This window comes from Rhinolophus sinicus, chromosome 14 (assembly GCF_057876585.1).
Source record: "Rhinolophus sinicus isolate RSI-liver-muscle chromosome 14, RSI-T2T, whole genome shotgun sequence".
In the NCBI taxonomy this organism is placed as follows: Eukaryota; Metazoa; Chordata; class Mammalia; order Chiroptera; family Rhinolophidae; genus Rhinolophus; species Rhinolophus sinicus.
The window spans coordinates 54,808,563-54,825,078 of NC_142514.1; the positions used below are offsets into that span (position 1 = coordinate 54,808,563).

The 16,516-nt window shown below is 37.7% G+C and overlaps 1 protein-coding gene across 3 annotated transcripts in view; it reads left to right on the plus strand.

Annotated features, from left to right (window-relative positions):
• TNNI3K (TNNI3 interacting kinase) overlaps positions 1-16,516 on the plus strand; it is a 294,785-nt gene that overhangs the window by 131,643 nt on the left and 146,626 nt on the right. For all 3 annotated transcript variants that reach the window (XM_088791202.1, XM_019743776.3, XM_074334949.2), the window contains 6 exons: positions 948-1,034; positions 1,599-1,655; positions 2,625-2,717; positions 2,800-2,857; positions 2,984-3,178; positions 3,895-3,999. In XM_088791202.1, coding sequence (XP_088647328.1) covers positions 948-1,034; positions 1,599-1,655; positions 2,625-2,717; positions 2,800-2,857; positions 2,984-3,178; positions 3,895-3,999 — 595 coding nt within the window. The remainder of the gene's footprint in view (positions 1-947; positions 1,035-1,598; positions 1,656-2,624; positions 2,718-2,799; positions 2,858-2,983; positions 3,179-3,894; positions 4,000-16,516) is intronic.

Here is a 16,516-nt window from a genome sequence, read left to right on the forward strand (position 1 = left end):
TGTTTTTATAGTTAAAGCATAAAATGGTATCAAAGTTTAGTTCTATTTAAAATTATTGGTCTACTCAGAAGAGCACTTAGCATTTTTAATCCTTCACAATAAGTCTCTACAGCAATGAGTAAACCCCACAATATTGGTAGTGTTTTATACAATAGAAATTTATATCTCAGTTGTGTAACAATTCAGGATGGGCATTTCTAGTCAGTGAATGGCTTTTTTCCCATCTCCTAAGGCCTCAGAACCTTCTGCAATCCAGCCAACCAATTGGAAAAAATAGAGAAGGCTCACCTGTTTCTTAAAGCGCAGACTTGGAATTCACATCACTTTTTCTCGTGTTCTCTTGGTGAAAATTTGTCACAAGACCACAATTCAACACAAAGAGGATAGGGAACTGTTGTCCCTGGGTGGGCAGCCATTCCCAGTGACAAAATCACTCCGTGAATGGGGAGTACCAATATTGGTGGGCAGCCAGCTGTCTCTTGCCACAAACACTTACGTAAATTATCTTAGTGCCATGTTATGCTGCAGTTGCCAACCAAATGTAATACTTAATCACAACAAATACATATCTCTTTCCTGATTACCACATGTGTTGTTCACCCATGTAATGGTCCCCTATTACACCCTCCCATAGCACTTGATATTTCTTCATTTAGAAATTCTCATCATTCTTGTTATTTGTTCAACTACACTAAGCTTCTTAAGGGTCGTATCATAGTCACCTTGTTCATTGTGTCCCCAGTACCCAACATAGCATCTCACATATTATACAACAGAGACTTAATGAATTCTTTTGAATGAATAAATGCACTAAGTTTCTATTGCAATATATTACTCTTAAGATACAGCCTGTGTTTCAAGCGACCTCTGGTCATTTTTTAATTAGGTGGTAAGCTGAATCAATCAAACAGAAATTAAGACCCTTTGTCTTTTTTCTTTTCATAAAGGACATGATGCAATTGTCACACTCCTGAAGCATTATAAGAGACCGCAGGATGAATTGCCCTGTAACGAGTACTCTCAGCCTGGAGGAGGTACCCCCTTTTTTGTTCAGTTTTTGTTGTTAGTAGAATATTGTTCCTAAAAGTCAACCTGTGTTTCTACTACTGCTATCGTTCGGCAGTGAGGGAGGAGAGCATGTCAGATGAGCTTTATTTTAAGAAAACTTATGGCGGGGTGAGGCTGAAAATACAGATGCCCCCACTTAGGCTCTTTTCTAACTCACCAGTCTGCAGTTCCCCCAAGGTTAACATCCCCTGGACTGGATGTTTATGAGGCTTGTTCATGACTAGGAAAGCCTGGGTAAGCTGAGGGCAGTCGTTTTCCATTTCAGTAACCTAGTAGGGCAGGACAGAGAAGACGCATATCCAGACAGAAATTAAATATGCTGGAGTCTGCTAGACCTTGGACTTTTAATCCTCTTATATACTTTCTAATTAAATACTTTCTGTACAGTTTTAGTGTCCAGAGAAACACCTGGGTTCACTTGGTTTTCTCAGCAAATTTGTTTGTCACCTGTTTCTTTTTATAATGTTTGACTTTTCTGAAGAAAAAAACTGAATGCTACTTTCAACTATATAATATAATTTGATTTCTAGATGGCTCCTATGTGTCTGTTCCATCCCCCTTGGGGAAGATTAAAAGCATGACAAAAGGTATTTTATTATGGGATAGTGTTATATTTTATTACTGAAGATAACTATTGCCTCAACTATGATAACTTTCTATTTTCTTTTACATATTACCAATGATGACAATTTTATAAGCATAAATAATATTATCAAGATACCATTCTTTCCATAATTAACCTCACCTACTGTGTTGTTTTACATATGCCCTCTTAGTTCATGAAGGTACAACAGTAAAAATTGCATGAGTATTAAAGAAAGATCAAATTCTCATAAACATTGGTATTCTTAATGAAATGTAAATTACAAACATTAATATACTTAAGGAGAATTGAAAATAGGTTTGCCACAGGGGCAAAAAATGAAAAAAAAAATCATTTTTGAAAAGGTCCCAAATAAGTAATACTTTGGGAACTGTTTTTAATGTATGTTGCACACAGAAATTAATATCATTGAATAAGGAAAGTAAAATATATGATTCAACTGCAAATTTATAGTTCGATATTTAGAATTTGAAGTCTTTTAATATTATATTTTGGTTGCTGATGTTTCCTTCGAATGATACATGTGCTTATTTCCTGACATCTAATTGGTATCCCTTTGAGGATTAGTTTATGAATATTTGGCTAAGCCTGTTGTGATAGGTTGCAGGGACTGACCAGATAAGACAGTTATCATGGTGCGATTGGGACTGTACTCCAGACTTGCCATGGCATGCAGACAAGCTAGTTTTGATTGGATTAGGAAGAAGCTCTTAGCCCTGATAACAAAAGTTAGGTAACAGAGAGAAAGAACTAACATGCTTTTAACGCAGAGGAGATAAGGATCATTTGTGATAAGGTTTTAGTATCTCCAAATAGTCAATTATAGCTAGAAAATTAAATGTTACTAGGGAACGACTTTTTGTTTAAGTAAATTATATATAAGCATGCATGTGTGCACATCCAGATGTGTGCTTTTTATCTTAAAAAATAAAATATCGCTTCCTGTTTGCAGAGAAGGCAGATGTTCTCCTCCTAAGAGCTGGGTTGCCTTCACATTTCCATCTTCAGCTCTCGGAAATTGAATTCCATGAGATTATCGGCTCAGGTAAACTAAAAAAGACACTAGTTTGCGTTAGTTTAATGAGTTCAAGATAATGTATTTGTTTATTTCTCTTAAACAATTTTAGGTTCTTTTGGGAAAGTATATAAAGGACGATGCAGAAATAAAATAGTGGCTATAAAACGGTAAGCAAGCAAATGACAAAATTTAACATTTGAGTGTAACTGTGAACTTTGAGAAGCGTATGAATGGTGAGCCCCTTGTTTTGATTCATCTGTTGACTGAGGATTTCGTGTTGCTACCATTTCCAGTTATCGAGCCAACACCTACTGCTCCAAGTCAGACGTGGATATGTTTTGCCGAGAGGTGTCCATTCTCTGCCGGCTCAACCATCCTTGTGTAATTCAGTTTGTGGGTGCTTGCCTAAATGATCCCAGCCAGTTTGCTATCGTCACTCAGTACATATCAGGAGGTTCTCTATTCTCGCTCCTTCATGAACAGAAGAGGTATGAGTCTCTTGTTCTAAGTTATTTTACATTTCATTGGAATTACCCTTGCAACACCTCAGAGGCTATATGTTTGGATAAGACTTTACCTTCTGAAATCTTTGAGTGCTAGGAAATGTGGCATTTTAAAGATGGCTAATAATTTATACCCAATAATTAGTTAATAGAAATATTTCAATGCTATCTTAATAGGCATTCAGTTGAAAATAATAAATTCAATGAATTTACTAACTGAAGTTTATAGTAATTAGGCTAAATTTGACATACCGATAAAGCAGATGTATGTAAACAGAAAAAATAATTACCAGGGGTCACAGTGTTTATTTTAAAAAGAAAGTTCTTGCACAAGTCTAATTTGAATTCACTTCTTAGATCTACGCATACAATAATGAGAATGTGATTATTGTAGATTCTATTTTTATATTATTGCAAATAAATTAAGTGTAATACTACAAATATTATAAAATCAAGTAGAATATTTTAAATAAAAGAGATTGGTATCTGAATTGACCTATAATTAAGCATTATCTGATGTAGAAGAGCTACTGTTCCAGATTTGTTGAATTTTCAGCTTAACCTTCAATACAGCATAAAAAACAAAAAGGCTGAAATTGTACAGAATAACAAATCGCACACACTATCTTTTATTTCTTTTACAAAGATATGGTATTGACTTTGACTATTTCATCCTCATTGAATGTATTTTTTAATTCTAGGATTCTTGATTTGCAGTCTAAATTAATTATTGCAGTAGACGTTGCCAAAGGTATGGAGTACCTTCACAACCTGACACAGCCAATTATACACCGTGACTTAAACAGGTATTTCCCCCCCTAAATAATGAATTTGGAATTGTGTAACTGACTAGGAGTCTAAGATTGCCGTGAAAATACATTTTAGATTTATTGGAGACCAAGATTTTTTCTACTCTGTGGGTAAGGGTACAAGCTACCATAAGCCTAGGAGAATTAAAATTTTGTCATTATGTTTTACAGAAATAGAGGACTGTATAACTATCTCTCATGGAGCTTTCAAATCTATTAAAAATATCCAAAAAGATAGTGATAGCTGTAAGATTCACCAGCTAACTAGTCTTTAGTCAAGTCAGAACAAGTACTGAAATCAGCGACTATTACAGAATGTCATCATCTGTCATAGAAAGAGAACATGATACAAAATTATCTGAAACACTACTTTCATGCTACCATTTTGGTATTTTTGTAATAGTAAATTTAGCCAAACACAGCAGGTCATTTACCTAGCTTTCATGTGCAGATGTTTTCGTGTGGAATAGAGAGTTGAAATAAATAACAGAATCAGAGGGTTCCAGGGTAGAATCCCAAGGGATTTCAAAAATTTACATTTTTAAACAGTGAAAATTTCCTCTCAACAAAGTCTTACAGGAAGACCAGTATACAAAATGGAGCAGTTTTTATTGAAGGCAGAGTGTTGGGTAGAGAATTCTGTTTACTTACCATTTCCCACTCCCAAGGATGGAAATTCTTGGGCCAAGTCTGTGGAATCCCAAAGGTGCTGTGGAGAATAGCTGGATAACCACTGATCTTGTTTACAACACAAATCAGATTATCAAAACCAATAACTTTCATTTCATGATTATCAATAAGGTTCATACAGATCCCATGTATAGTCCTTTGTATAAAGTCCACAGATCTAAAACTACTGAATGTTAATTGAGTTAATTACGCCTATTTTTCATTCAACAAGTATTTGGGTACCTAGTGTGTTTAGCATCTTTACACTTGGTACAGTAGAGCTTGCAAAGTGAAACTGCCATAGATTCCATTCTTAAGGAGCTTTCATACTGTGCTTTGGTTTTGTGGTTATTGATTTATTCGATGAAAGGAAAGAACTTTGCCTTTCCCCTGGTGAGCTTCTTACCATGTTGGTCTGAAAGTTAATTTCCATCTTTAGTGTATATTAAGAAGTTCAAGGAATGAGTAAAGAAGTAGTTCTTTTCAGTACTGATGAGAGTGATGAAAATACCTGCCATTTATTTAGCACTTACATTGTGAAAGGAGCTCTGCTAACCCCTTGTCATGTATGCTCTCATTTAATTCACAATTCTGTACTGTAGTTATCTCAATTTTACTGATAAGGAAATTGACTAAGGAGTTCAAGGTCACATCATTATAGTGTTCTCAACACTGTATTATGTTGTCCCAACAACAGTAAAACCAAGTCAGGCAGAAAGACAGACGGAGGCTGGTGATATTGGATGAGCATCAGCCACATTTATCAACCCTCGTCTTTGCACCTCAATCCTTAACAAGCTCAGTTCCTGCAACCCAAACCATTTCTCACATCATCTCCTTGTGCTCCTGTGTTCCTGCTTTATTTCTGTTTCTACACCCCATGTTCTGCTAGTGGAACACAGGTTGCGTATGAAGTACAAGATATGTTTTCTTTGGTCCATAATGTTTAAATATTTTTAAATATGTATAGTTGTAGGCAAGAATGTATGTTCCAATTTGTCATAGATCGTACCACCTACCAACTTACCTTCTTACACCGAGCCCAATTTATATATTCATTTTATGGCATTGGAACTTGCAAAGCATGGTTTATAGCTAAAGGCTTTAAATTTTTTTGCTTAATACTAGAAACTGTCTTTGTTTTCTTGGAAAAGTACATTTTCCAAATTGCTTGACGTTGCCAACATATGGATCAAATAAATGGTCTTTTTCCTGTGTAAGTATATAGTATAGCAACACTGTAAACGATGAAATAGTGATACTTCCATCACAGAGAGGCTATGGCACTCCCAGGAGATATGTATATAAAAGCACTTTGTAATCTTTAAAGCACTATAAAAATGCCATTTGTTATTGCTGTTAATCCCTCGCTTGTTCTCTGATATACTGAGAATACAAAACCACCACAATATTCTCATACATATGGATAATTTTTTTCATATAACACAACTAATTAATTGGGGGTCTAGGTCTAGATCTGAGAAAGATGCACTGTTCATTTCTGAGTGTCAGCTTATTCGGGTGACTATAAAGGAAGATAATTAATGATAGTTTAAAAATAGCCAACTTACTGATGACAAATGATAGCTAATTTAAAATGACAAAGCTGGTAAGGGCTAAAAGAACCTTATTTTTGAAGATTACATTTAACTAAATTAGTGAAGAGTTCAGAAATATCAAAGAAAAAATTATTGATAAGAACTTTTAGTAATTGTTTTTAAGTTGAAGTATGCCTTTCATTTGCCTTTCAATTGAATACAAAATATAAAAAAGCCCTGCATTTTAGAAAAAAAAATCAAGTACAAATAAATTGTTTTTCTAATTACCTAACTATTAGGTAAAATTGTATTCCTCAGTTTGCATAGATTATAGAGTCCACTCTCAGCTATGCCCTTCACTTGTGACTTTACTAATAAGGAGTTACACAGAAAGTATTTAGCATTCACTGGCAAATACTATCTTGCAGAGAATTCTGAATACCAAATGCAGACCAATTAATTGATTACATTTTAAAACATGCAGTAAGTCTTTTTTTTATGAGTCTATTTCTGTTTTATTTTGTTTTTTTGAGTCCACATAAGCGAAATCACATTGCATCTGTCTTTCTCTGTCTGACATACTCCACTCAGCACAAAATCTCCAGGTCTATCCATTCCACAGCAGATGGCAAGAACCTAGTCCCTTCCATGGCCAAGCAATATTCCATTGTATACATGTACCGCCTACTCTTTATCCATTCTTTGATCAATGGACACCCAGGCTGCCTCCACATCTTGGTCATTGTAAATAATGCTGCAGTGAATATATGTATGCACACGCCCCCTCAAAGTAGAGTTTTTGGTTTCTTTGGATAAATACCAGGAAGTGGGATTGCTGGGTCCTTCTTTGTCTCTAGTTATAGCCTTTGTTTTAAAGTCTCTTTTGTCTTCTCTAAGTATTGTTACTTCAGCTTTTTTGTTTGTTTCCATTTTCATGAAATAACTTTTTCCATCCCTTTACTTTCAGCCTGTGTGTCTTTCAATCTGAAGTGAGTCTCTTGTAGGCAGCATAGTATGTAAGGGTTTAGTTTTCTTATCCATTCAGCCACCGTATGTTTTTGATTTGAGCATTTCATCCACTTACACTGAAAGCAATTGTTGATAGATATGTAGTTATTACCATTTTATTATTCATAGTTTTTAGTATTTTTTATTTTTTTTATTTATGTATTTATTTATGTATTTATTTATTTATTTATTGTCTTAAAGAAGTGATTAAATGATTAAAGATTTAAGATTCCTTGTAGTACTGGTTTGATGGTAACAAACTCCTTCAGCTTTTTCTTGTCTGGGAAGCTCTTTATCTGTCCTTTGATTCTAAATGATAGCTCTGCTAGTTCGAGTAATCCTAGTTGTAGTTTCTTACTTTTCATCACTTTGAATATTTCCTGCCAATCCGTCTGGCCTGCAAAGTTTCTGTTGAGAAATCAGCTGACAGTCTGATGGGAGCTCCCTTGTAGGTAACTAACTGCTTTTCTCTTGCTGCTTTTAAGATTATCTCTGTGTTTTTAACCTTTGACATTTTAATTATAATGTGTCTTGGTGTGGGTCTGTTTGGGTTCATCTTTTTGGCACTCTTTGCTCTGCCTGGGCTTATGTGTGTGTTTCCTTTGCATGGTTAGGAAAGCTTTCAGTCATTTCTTCAAATAGATTATCAATCCCTTGCTTTCTCTCTTCTCCTTCTGGTACTCCTATGATGTGAATGTTGTTATGTTTGATTTTGTCCCAGAGAGCTCTTAAACTCTCCTTATTTTTTTGGATCCTTTCTTCTTTTTGCTGTTCTGATTGGGTGTTTTGTGCTACCTTGTCTTTCAAATCGCTGATTTGATCCTCTGCTTCATCTAGTCTGCTGGTGATTCCATCTAATGCATTCTTCATTTCAGTTATTATATTCTTCACTTCTCACTGGCTCCTTTTTAATGGTTTCTATGTCCTTTTTTATGCTTGCTGTCTCTTTGGTGAAGTTCTCACTAAGTTCCTTGAGCATCCTTATAACCATTGTTTTGAACTCTGTCTCTGTAAGATGCTTGCTTCCATTTTGTTTAGTTCTTTTTCTGGAGTTTTCTCCTATTCTTCCATTTGGATGTATTTCTTTGTTTCCTCATTTTGACTGTCTCTCTGTGTTTGCTTCTATTTATTAGGTAGGGCTGCTAGTCTCCCGGTCTTGCTAGGTGGCCTTATGTAGTTGGGGTCTTGTGGGACCCTGGCACAGTCTCCCTGGTCACCTGAGCTGAGTGTTTTGGGATTGTCCCTTGTGTGTGTTGTGTTTGTCCTCATGTTATAGTTGAGCCTTGACTGCTGTTGGCCTGTCAGTGGGGGACTGGATATAGAGTTTGGTCATGTCCACAGCCAATGGGCTGCTGTGCAGGAGGCTTAACTCATGGAGTGGGATTTGCCCCAGCAGGTTCTGATGGCTGTCGAGACTGCCCTTTGTGTGTGCCACTTCTGGGGCTAATTGGGTGGTCTGCTGTGATCTGAAGCCAACCTCCAAATATGTTGGTTCTGGGGACTCTTAGGAGGGGCTCCAGTGCAGATCCAGGTTAGCCACTGCCTGTGACTGATCAGGAGATACCTCATAGAGGCTCCAAAGCAATCCACAGTTGATCACTGCCTGTGCTGTATCTGGAGGTACGTGGGAGAGGCCATGATGCAAGACGAGGATGGCTGCCACCAGTACCAGGTCTGGGGTAGCTCCTCAAAAAGCCCGGACACTCTGAGGCCTGCTGCCACCTGCCAGTTCCCATAAGGTTCACCTGCTGATAAAGCCTCCTTCTATATGCAAATAGGGTGAGGCAGGGTCTCACTGCGTCAGCAGGGTGGAGCAGTAGAGCTCACCAGAACAATCAGAGTCAGATTTGGCCTGTGGGGGCAGGCTCAACATAGGAAAGATGGCACCCACCTGCCGGCTGCATGGGAAAAATACTCCACACAGGGAAAACAGGGACTGTCCCTCCAGTCCTCACCCAGAAGTTATACAACTCAGTCTATCCTCAAATGTCTCCAATGCCCCCAGAGTCACTGTCCCTCCACCAGAGCCCATGGTGAGTGCCTGCATGGGCCCTTCAAGCCGATATCTGGGTTTCCTGCTGCTTTCCATCCCACCCAGATGTTTGGAATCCCCACTGTTTTTCACAGCCAGATGTTGTGGGGGCTCATCTCCCTGGCACCAGTACTCCAGTCTGGGGAGCCTGGTGTGGGGGGCTGGGGTCCCTCGTTCCTTCATGGGGAACCTCTGTGGCTGAGATATCTCCCCATTTTCAACTTCCACACATGGGTGTGGGAGCATCCTGTTTCATGTCTCCACCCCTCCTACCAGTCTCAATGTAGCTTCTTCTTTATATCCTTAGTTATAAAACTTCTGTTCAGCCAGACTTCAGATGGCTCTCCAGGTTGATTGTTCTATAATTTAGGTGTAATTTTGATGTGTTCATGGGATGAGACAAACACAGAGTTTATCTACCCCACCATCCTGGATCTCCTGCTTATAGTAAGTCTTGAAAGAGAACCTATTAAAACATGTGAACAGCTCTACTTTTGTAACTCTCTAGAATAAAACCAGTCACAAGTGGCATTTTACATTTTGTCAATTTTTGAAATTCATTTCCACTTTAAAAGTAAGTTAATTAATTAATTAAAATATTTGAATGCTTGATATGAGCCAGAGTCTATGCTATGCCTGGGGATACAACTGAGAATAACAGACCATAACACTTTTCGAGTAGAGTTTAGAGCCCAGTGAAGTATTTCACAAGATTTCCCAGTTATAAGAATCATCTGGGGCTATCATTAAAAAAATAAATTCAAAGACTCTTCCCTTGAAAGCACAGATTGAGAATGTCCTGAAGTGGGCCTGAAGATCTATACAAAATTGCCAGCTAATTCTTATGATCAAGCAGGAAAGTAAACATTGTTATAGTACACTGGTTCTCAACTCTGGCTGCACATCAGAATCTGTGGGAGAACTTTAAGAAAAGTCTGATGTTACTTCAATCAGAATCTCCAGGGATGGGGTCCAGGTATCATATATTTAGAGAACGTACAGATGATTCCTATATGCAAGGAGCTTTGAGAACTACCTTTTAGTCTAATGCCAATTACATCTCTTAACCATTTGCGATACAATCTCATCCTTATATGCTGCCAGAATGGAGTGTGAATAGTGGGGGATCAAGTCACAGTGTAATTCCAAATGTTTTGAGAATTATTGCCCTACATACAGTATAATCATTTATTTATTCATTCATTCAATAACAAATATAAATGACAGAGATCCACAGGCCCATGGTACCTATGACACAGAGTAGATCCCAAGATTCAGCAATTTCCATAGGAGTTGTACTATATATAATAAAGCATTCTGGAGCATCTAATTTATAATTCATAGTTGATACTAGAAAGTTCCCAGGAGTGCAGTCTTCATAGGCAGCCAAAATTGGAGCAGATATTTCAATATTGGACAAGTCTTCACAGTTCATATGGGTATTCAAGGGTATAAAGCCCTGGAAGATTATAGAACTATATATAATAATAATAAATCTATATACATACATAGAAAGAAATACTCATATAAATGTATATGTGTATATTATGTATTAATACACACATAATAATAATAAATCTATATACATACATAGAAAGAAATACTCATATAAATGTATATGTGTATATTATGTATTAATACACACATAATAATAATAAATCTATATACATACATAGAAAGAAATACTCATATAAATGTATATGTGTATATTATGTATTAATACACACATAAGCAATTGTATTTCCATGATTTTGTGATGCTTCCAGCCTTTCTCAACTGGAGTCTTGAGGGAATTAAGTCCTAAGAAAAATGATTTGAAAGGCAGTTTGTTCAATTATCTTATGGATGAGAGATAGCTATTACCATTCAGGATGCATAGGAGAGAATTTAATTCATTACATACAATGGATGCCTTAGAGTTTAGGGCTTAGGTCCTCAGGGCTTAAAAGGGTACCTGTAATTCTGAAATTTTTATGTTCAAAATTGTAATGTGACTTCTGATTTCCAAATTTAAATTTTTTTTAAATAAAAGCAATCAGTTGTAATCTGTATCAATTTTATTACTGCTTTGAGTAATTAAAAGAATAAAAAGCTATCTAATTTTCCAAGATGAAATTTGAATTTGTTAGGGTGGGTTATTTGCTGCAATAATAAACTCCAAAAAAAATAGCAGTTTGTATCTTGATTGTATGAATAAATAGCTTGTTGGACTGGTTCCTATCTATGAAGTGGCTCAGGACCCATTTTCAGTATGTGCCTTCCAGGGTCTCCTTGGGGGTCGTCTCCATTAAAGCTGAGCATAAATGGGATAATACTATGTGAGAGGTGCATGAAAGTTGTAATGAGCCGAGCATTTGAGTAGCATGCATTGCTTTCAGTCATATCCCATCAGCTAGAACTCAATCATATGGGCAGGACTAACTACAGGGGGTACTGGGACATATAGTCTAGCTGTGTGCCCAAAAGAAAAGGAAAAGACTTTGGTGGGCAGCCCATTGTCCGTGCTACATTTACTGTATTTAAATTAATGATAACAGGTACTTGGGTCTGGGTAAAGACAGTAGTTGAAAAGGCTAGTGTAGAGTGCCATGAATCAATTGTGCAAATATAATGTTAATTGCCTACTAAAAATATTTAGTTTATAAGCACAGTTTCACAATTTATAAATTAATACCACTAATTGGGAAATATAGTGAAAGGCATTTAATAAAATATATTATATGTAAATTTGTTTTGAAATATTTCTCATTCACTTCTGTCAGCTATGTTAAAAGTATGAGACTAGCTTTGAGAGTGTGGGGACATATGGACCTGAATCAAAACATGGTTCAAGAGTAAAAACGTGTCCTGCAATGAGATATAATAATATGAAACAGGCTATATAAATTCAAACACATAAGTCACAGTTTCATGTGCTCTCTATCAATGAAAACACACACGCATACATACTCACATTTTCCTTTGAATAAAGTTGAAACAGGACAAAAATGATTATTCTGTTCAAGAACCTTGTTGCACCATATCCAGCAGAAGGGGTTGATAAACCATTTAATTCTACAAATTATTCTAATCCTATTTGAGTTTCACTCAGGTGTTGATGTTCAGTCATAATGTCTGTTGCCATTTCTGACATGCTCAGTCTCCATTTAAAGTCAATCTGTCTGTCTTCAGCTTTGTTGGGGAGGGGTAGTTCCCCCTTTGCCCTCTTGAGTTCTTATGACTGGACTAATAATAAACTTTACATAACACCAGCTTACTAGGAGTAAAAAAGCTAATACATGCACAGGGGAGATCATAAATTGTGCTCAGAGAAATGATTAAAGCAGGCAGCTTTTTATACTTTGTAGACAGAGAAAGCAATAAACTTGTGAGGATTTGACAAGACAAAGAAAGTTAGATTTGGGTGTCCATTCGGAAGGAATCTAAACAGAAAGAGTGCTTGGATTAGTAAATCAGTAAAGAGGTAACAAGGTATGCTAATATAGGCTTTTGGGCCCTGAATTCCTTAACTCTGGTCATAAGGGTGTCTCTCTTAGCCCTACCCCACTCACACCCCACACCCCAGGATCAAGGAAGGCCCTTTTCACAAGGGAAATTTGTGTCTTGGATTTCAAGGAGACAACGGAGGGTCGAGGTGTCCTTCTTGCACTGGCTGCTTTTCAAGTACCTTGAATTCAAAATAATCAATATGCCACTGAGATATTTGGGGACTGTTTGCCGTGGACTGCAACAGCCCCTTGAACTCCAGATAAGCAGAGAGTTCCCTCCAACTCTCAAGTTCCTACATATTATTTAAGTATTATTTAAGTATATCCTCATCTTCTCTCATTGTATATTTATCCCTGACTCCTCACCTGACTCTCTTAGTTCCCAGAGGGCCAGTAAGGTATGTCTGTCATCATCATCACATTTCCTTTTGGTTCGGGTTCCTCCCCTCTCCTATTCCACTACTAGAATGCCCTTTAGTCCTGCGTTATCCTCTCTTTGGACACCAATGGAAATAGCTAACGTTTCCTCCCAGGCCCCGTTAAAACGTTCTTCCTCTTTCAGCTGCCTTCATTAGAACGTCTCATTTAATTCTGGTTGTATCCACTAATTCCAAAAATAGTGCTCTTACTTAACACCTCATTAAGTAACTTCCCTTAGACACATACTCCCTTTAAATTAAAACAGGTTCGTATATTTAAATCAGAGGAAAACTCCATCATTCTGCCCACACTATCATATTGTTCACACAAACCTGGTCAGACTTGCCATCTCTCACTAGAACGTTCATCAGAACCTTTGCCTCAGTCATCCAGGGAGACACATCCCTGAATCTCACATTTTAGAAGTGGGATCTAAGCCACCATATGCCATTTGAAATACTACACAAGATTGTGTGTGTGTGTGTGTGTGTGTCTGTGTGTTTGTGTCTGTGTGTGTGCAAAACAAGTGTATCTGTGTGTATAACAGAGCATAGCAAGTCAGGATTTGGTCCCAAAACAGGAATTCTGTGATACCAGAATTCACTTTTGATTTGACATAAAAGCACTGCTACTCCACACTGGAACCTGGCCTCAGGATTTCTTATTCTAGTGCTTTTTGTGGGAGGTGATTCACTCTGCCGCCTCCTTCCTTAGTACAACACAGCCATACCCTGAGAATTCCCAAAGCCAGGGAGACAGGAGTGTTTTTCCTACAACGGTGTCACCTTCTCTCACCCAAAAGCTGAGCTCGGAGTAGAAATGATGCCCTTCTTAATTCTCTAAAACCTTTCAAATGCCTCCATGTGATGGGTGGTGAACTTACTGGCCTGCAATTTTCCAGTGTTACTGGTTCCTTACATTGCCATTTTCCGTTCTTTGGGGATGTGGCCTGTATAAAGTCAGCTTTTGAAAATGTCAACAAAGGCTTTTCTCTGTTCGGCCTCATTTCTTCTCTGCTCTCATTTCTTGGGAGGCACCATGAGTGCTCCTGTGGACACCTTGTCGATTTCCTGAGCAGCTAACCTTTCAATAATGCTATTAATGCCGCCTTCTGGTTATCTGTGCATTTCTCACCCCTTCCTTGTTGAAATTCATTTATGTTGTTGTGTTCCTAAGATCCTGGAATTTAATTGAGTACAACCTAACTTGGGATCCAGGGCCAGAATTTCTAGCTAATAAATGATTAATAATCTTAATAGGTGGGTATTTCTTTTCCCATTGATTGACTTTCCAATAACTATACCTAGAAAAGGAGATACAGATCATTGTAAACTGTCTTGCCTTGTTTAATATTTTCTTAATGTCAAAATTCTCCCTACCAACCTTGGGAGGAAGCAGCTTTTCAAATAATGTTAGTCTTCTCTTGAAATTGAGAATGGACAGCTCTGGTAGTCCGTGTGGTGTGGGCTGCCACCCGACTGGAAAGCCACAGGATGAACCAATTGAGAGCACAGGCGATTGAGCCAGACTGTGCAGGTTCAAATACCAGTGCCTATGGCCTTGGGCAGTTTGTTTAAAAACTAGGTTTGTAATTTGTAAGATGCCAATAACAATACCTATCTTAGTGAGTTTAATTGAGAAAGTACATTACTATTGTCCTTATTTTGCTTTATTCTTCTGAAAGAATATTTTCACTGCTTAATAATCTTGGATGACCAAGTTTCTTTTCTGAATTAAATGTTTCTAAGGGTTTATCTCTTCTTTTGATTGTATTACCACAAACTTTGCTTATAATATATCAGGTATTTAATTTCGTCCTGCCGTAAAGATCTAGGAAGTAACTGGATGGTTTGACTGTAGATCTCTCTCTACATAAAGAAGGGGCCAGGGAATTCAAATCCTACCTCTATCACTGCCTTCACTGAGACCTCTCTACCCCTTCATGGTTCAAACTTGCATCAGGGATTCTTTCATTCTTACATTCCCATAAGATAGATACAGGATCTAGAACAGAATTTGGATAGAATAAAACACAGCCGAGGGTTGACAGGGTTGTTTGATTATCCAAGATCCTTGTTGGTGATTCTTCCTAGGGCTCGTCTCGCAAAACTTAAGCATACAATTGAAACAAGTCATTTAATCATTCAACAATCATTTGTTGGTGAATATAGTGGCACAGAAGGGGAAGCATTATCCAAGGTCCATCCCACAGAAAATGCCAGGCAAAGAAGTCATGTAGCAGAAGCCCTGGTTTTGCAGAGGATATATGGGGCATCGATGTAGTTGGGCAGCTTTCCTTCCTTACGCCCAGTTAGCTCACCTAGAGACTCAACTCAGCAATTGTCCTTCTCACCATAAAGAGCAGAGGACGGTGTTTGCAGAGGTTAGCATTAAGAAGGTTGTCCACTGCCCTTTCTTCAATAGTCAGAGAAAAGAAGGATTCATCCCTTCACATCTTGATTCCCAAGAGACAATCGTTTTTCCCATTTCTATTCCTGTACTTATTGTGTCCTTATTTTTCTGTCACTTGACTTCTTTCTGCCTCAGGTTCCTTGTTTGCGAGTGAGATAATGATGACTATGTCTGCCTGTTTACAGAGATCCTTGTACTTAGTGGGGGTGTCAAGACTACAAGCCATGGAGCACTTTAGAGATTCTACAAAAGAAATCTGTATGTCATTTATATTAATCGCATGAAACTGAATTGCCAGAAAGCCTCAGAATAAGATTCATTTTGTATCCCACTGCTGGATGGGTACTATCTAGAGTAGTCTGGATTATTTTCCTCCCACTGAAGGTGAAAGGTGTCGTGGTCACTAAATGGTGTGGGGAACAACAGACTCCTTTTCTGAAAGGCTTAATATTCCCTTGACCAGCATGGAGCAAAGAACATGCCAGCCTCACGAAATGATTAGAACTCTTTAATCCCAGAGGGACGGTCTTTGTATCAGTTACATTTTAAGCCTTGTATGTGAAGAACTGTATTCTCAGTCACTAAGCCCTCATTTAATGGCGTTAGCAACCTACAGAAAGTTCGTGAAAAGCATGCCTGGTGCCATAGATGAAACAGCATTAGAGCATTGATGATGTCTGCCTTCTTTTCTTTGGGGAGGGAACTCCCCTTCTAAATTCTTAAAATAGCAGTTGGCTTTCATTAAATCTATTCAGAGTCAAGGGTCTGAGGATGTTGAGTGACCCCTTTCTTTGGGAATGGAGCACATTTTAATAGGCTTTTTCCTGTCTGTGGTCCCTGAAAGGTTTAGCTGCTGGCAGGCCTCCTGAATTGCTGGGATTTGTAAAGGAAAGAATTGATTATATGCTTCTTCTAATTCTTTCTCTTTCTTTAATTTATTTTCCCCC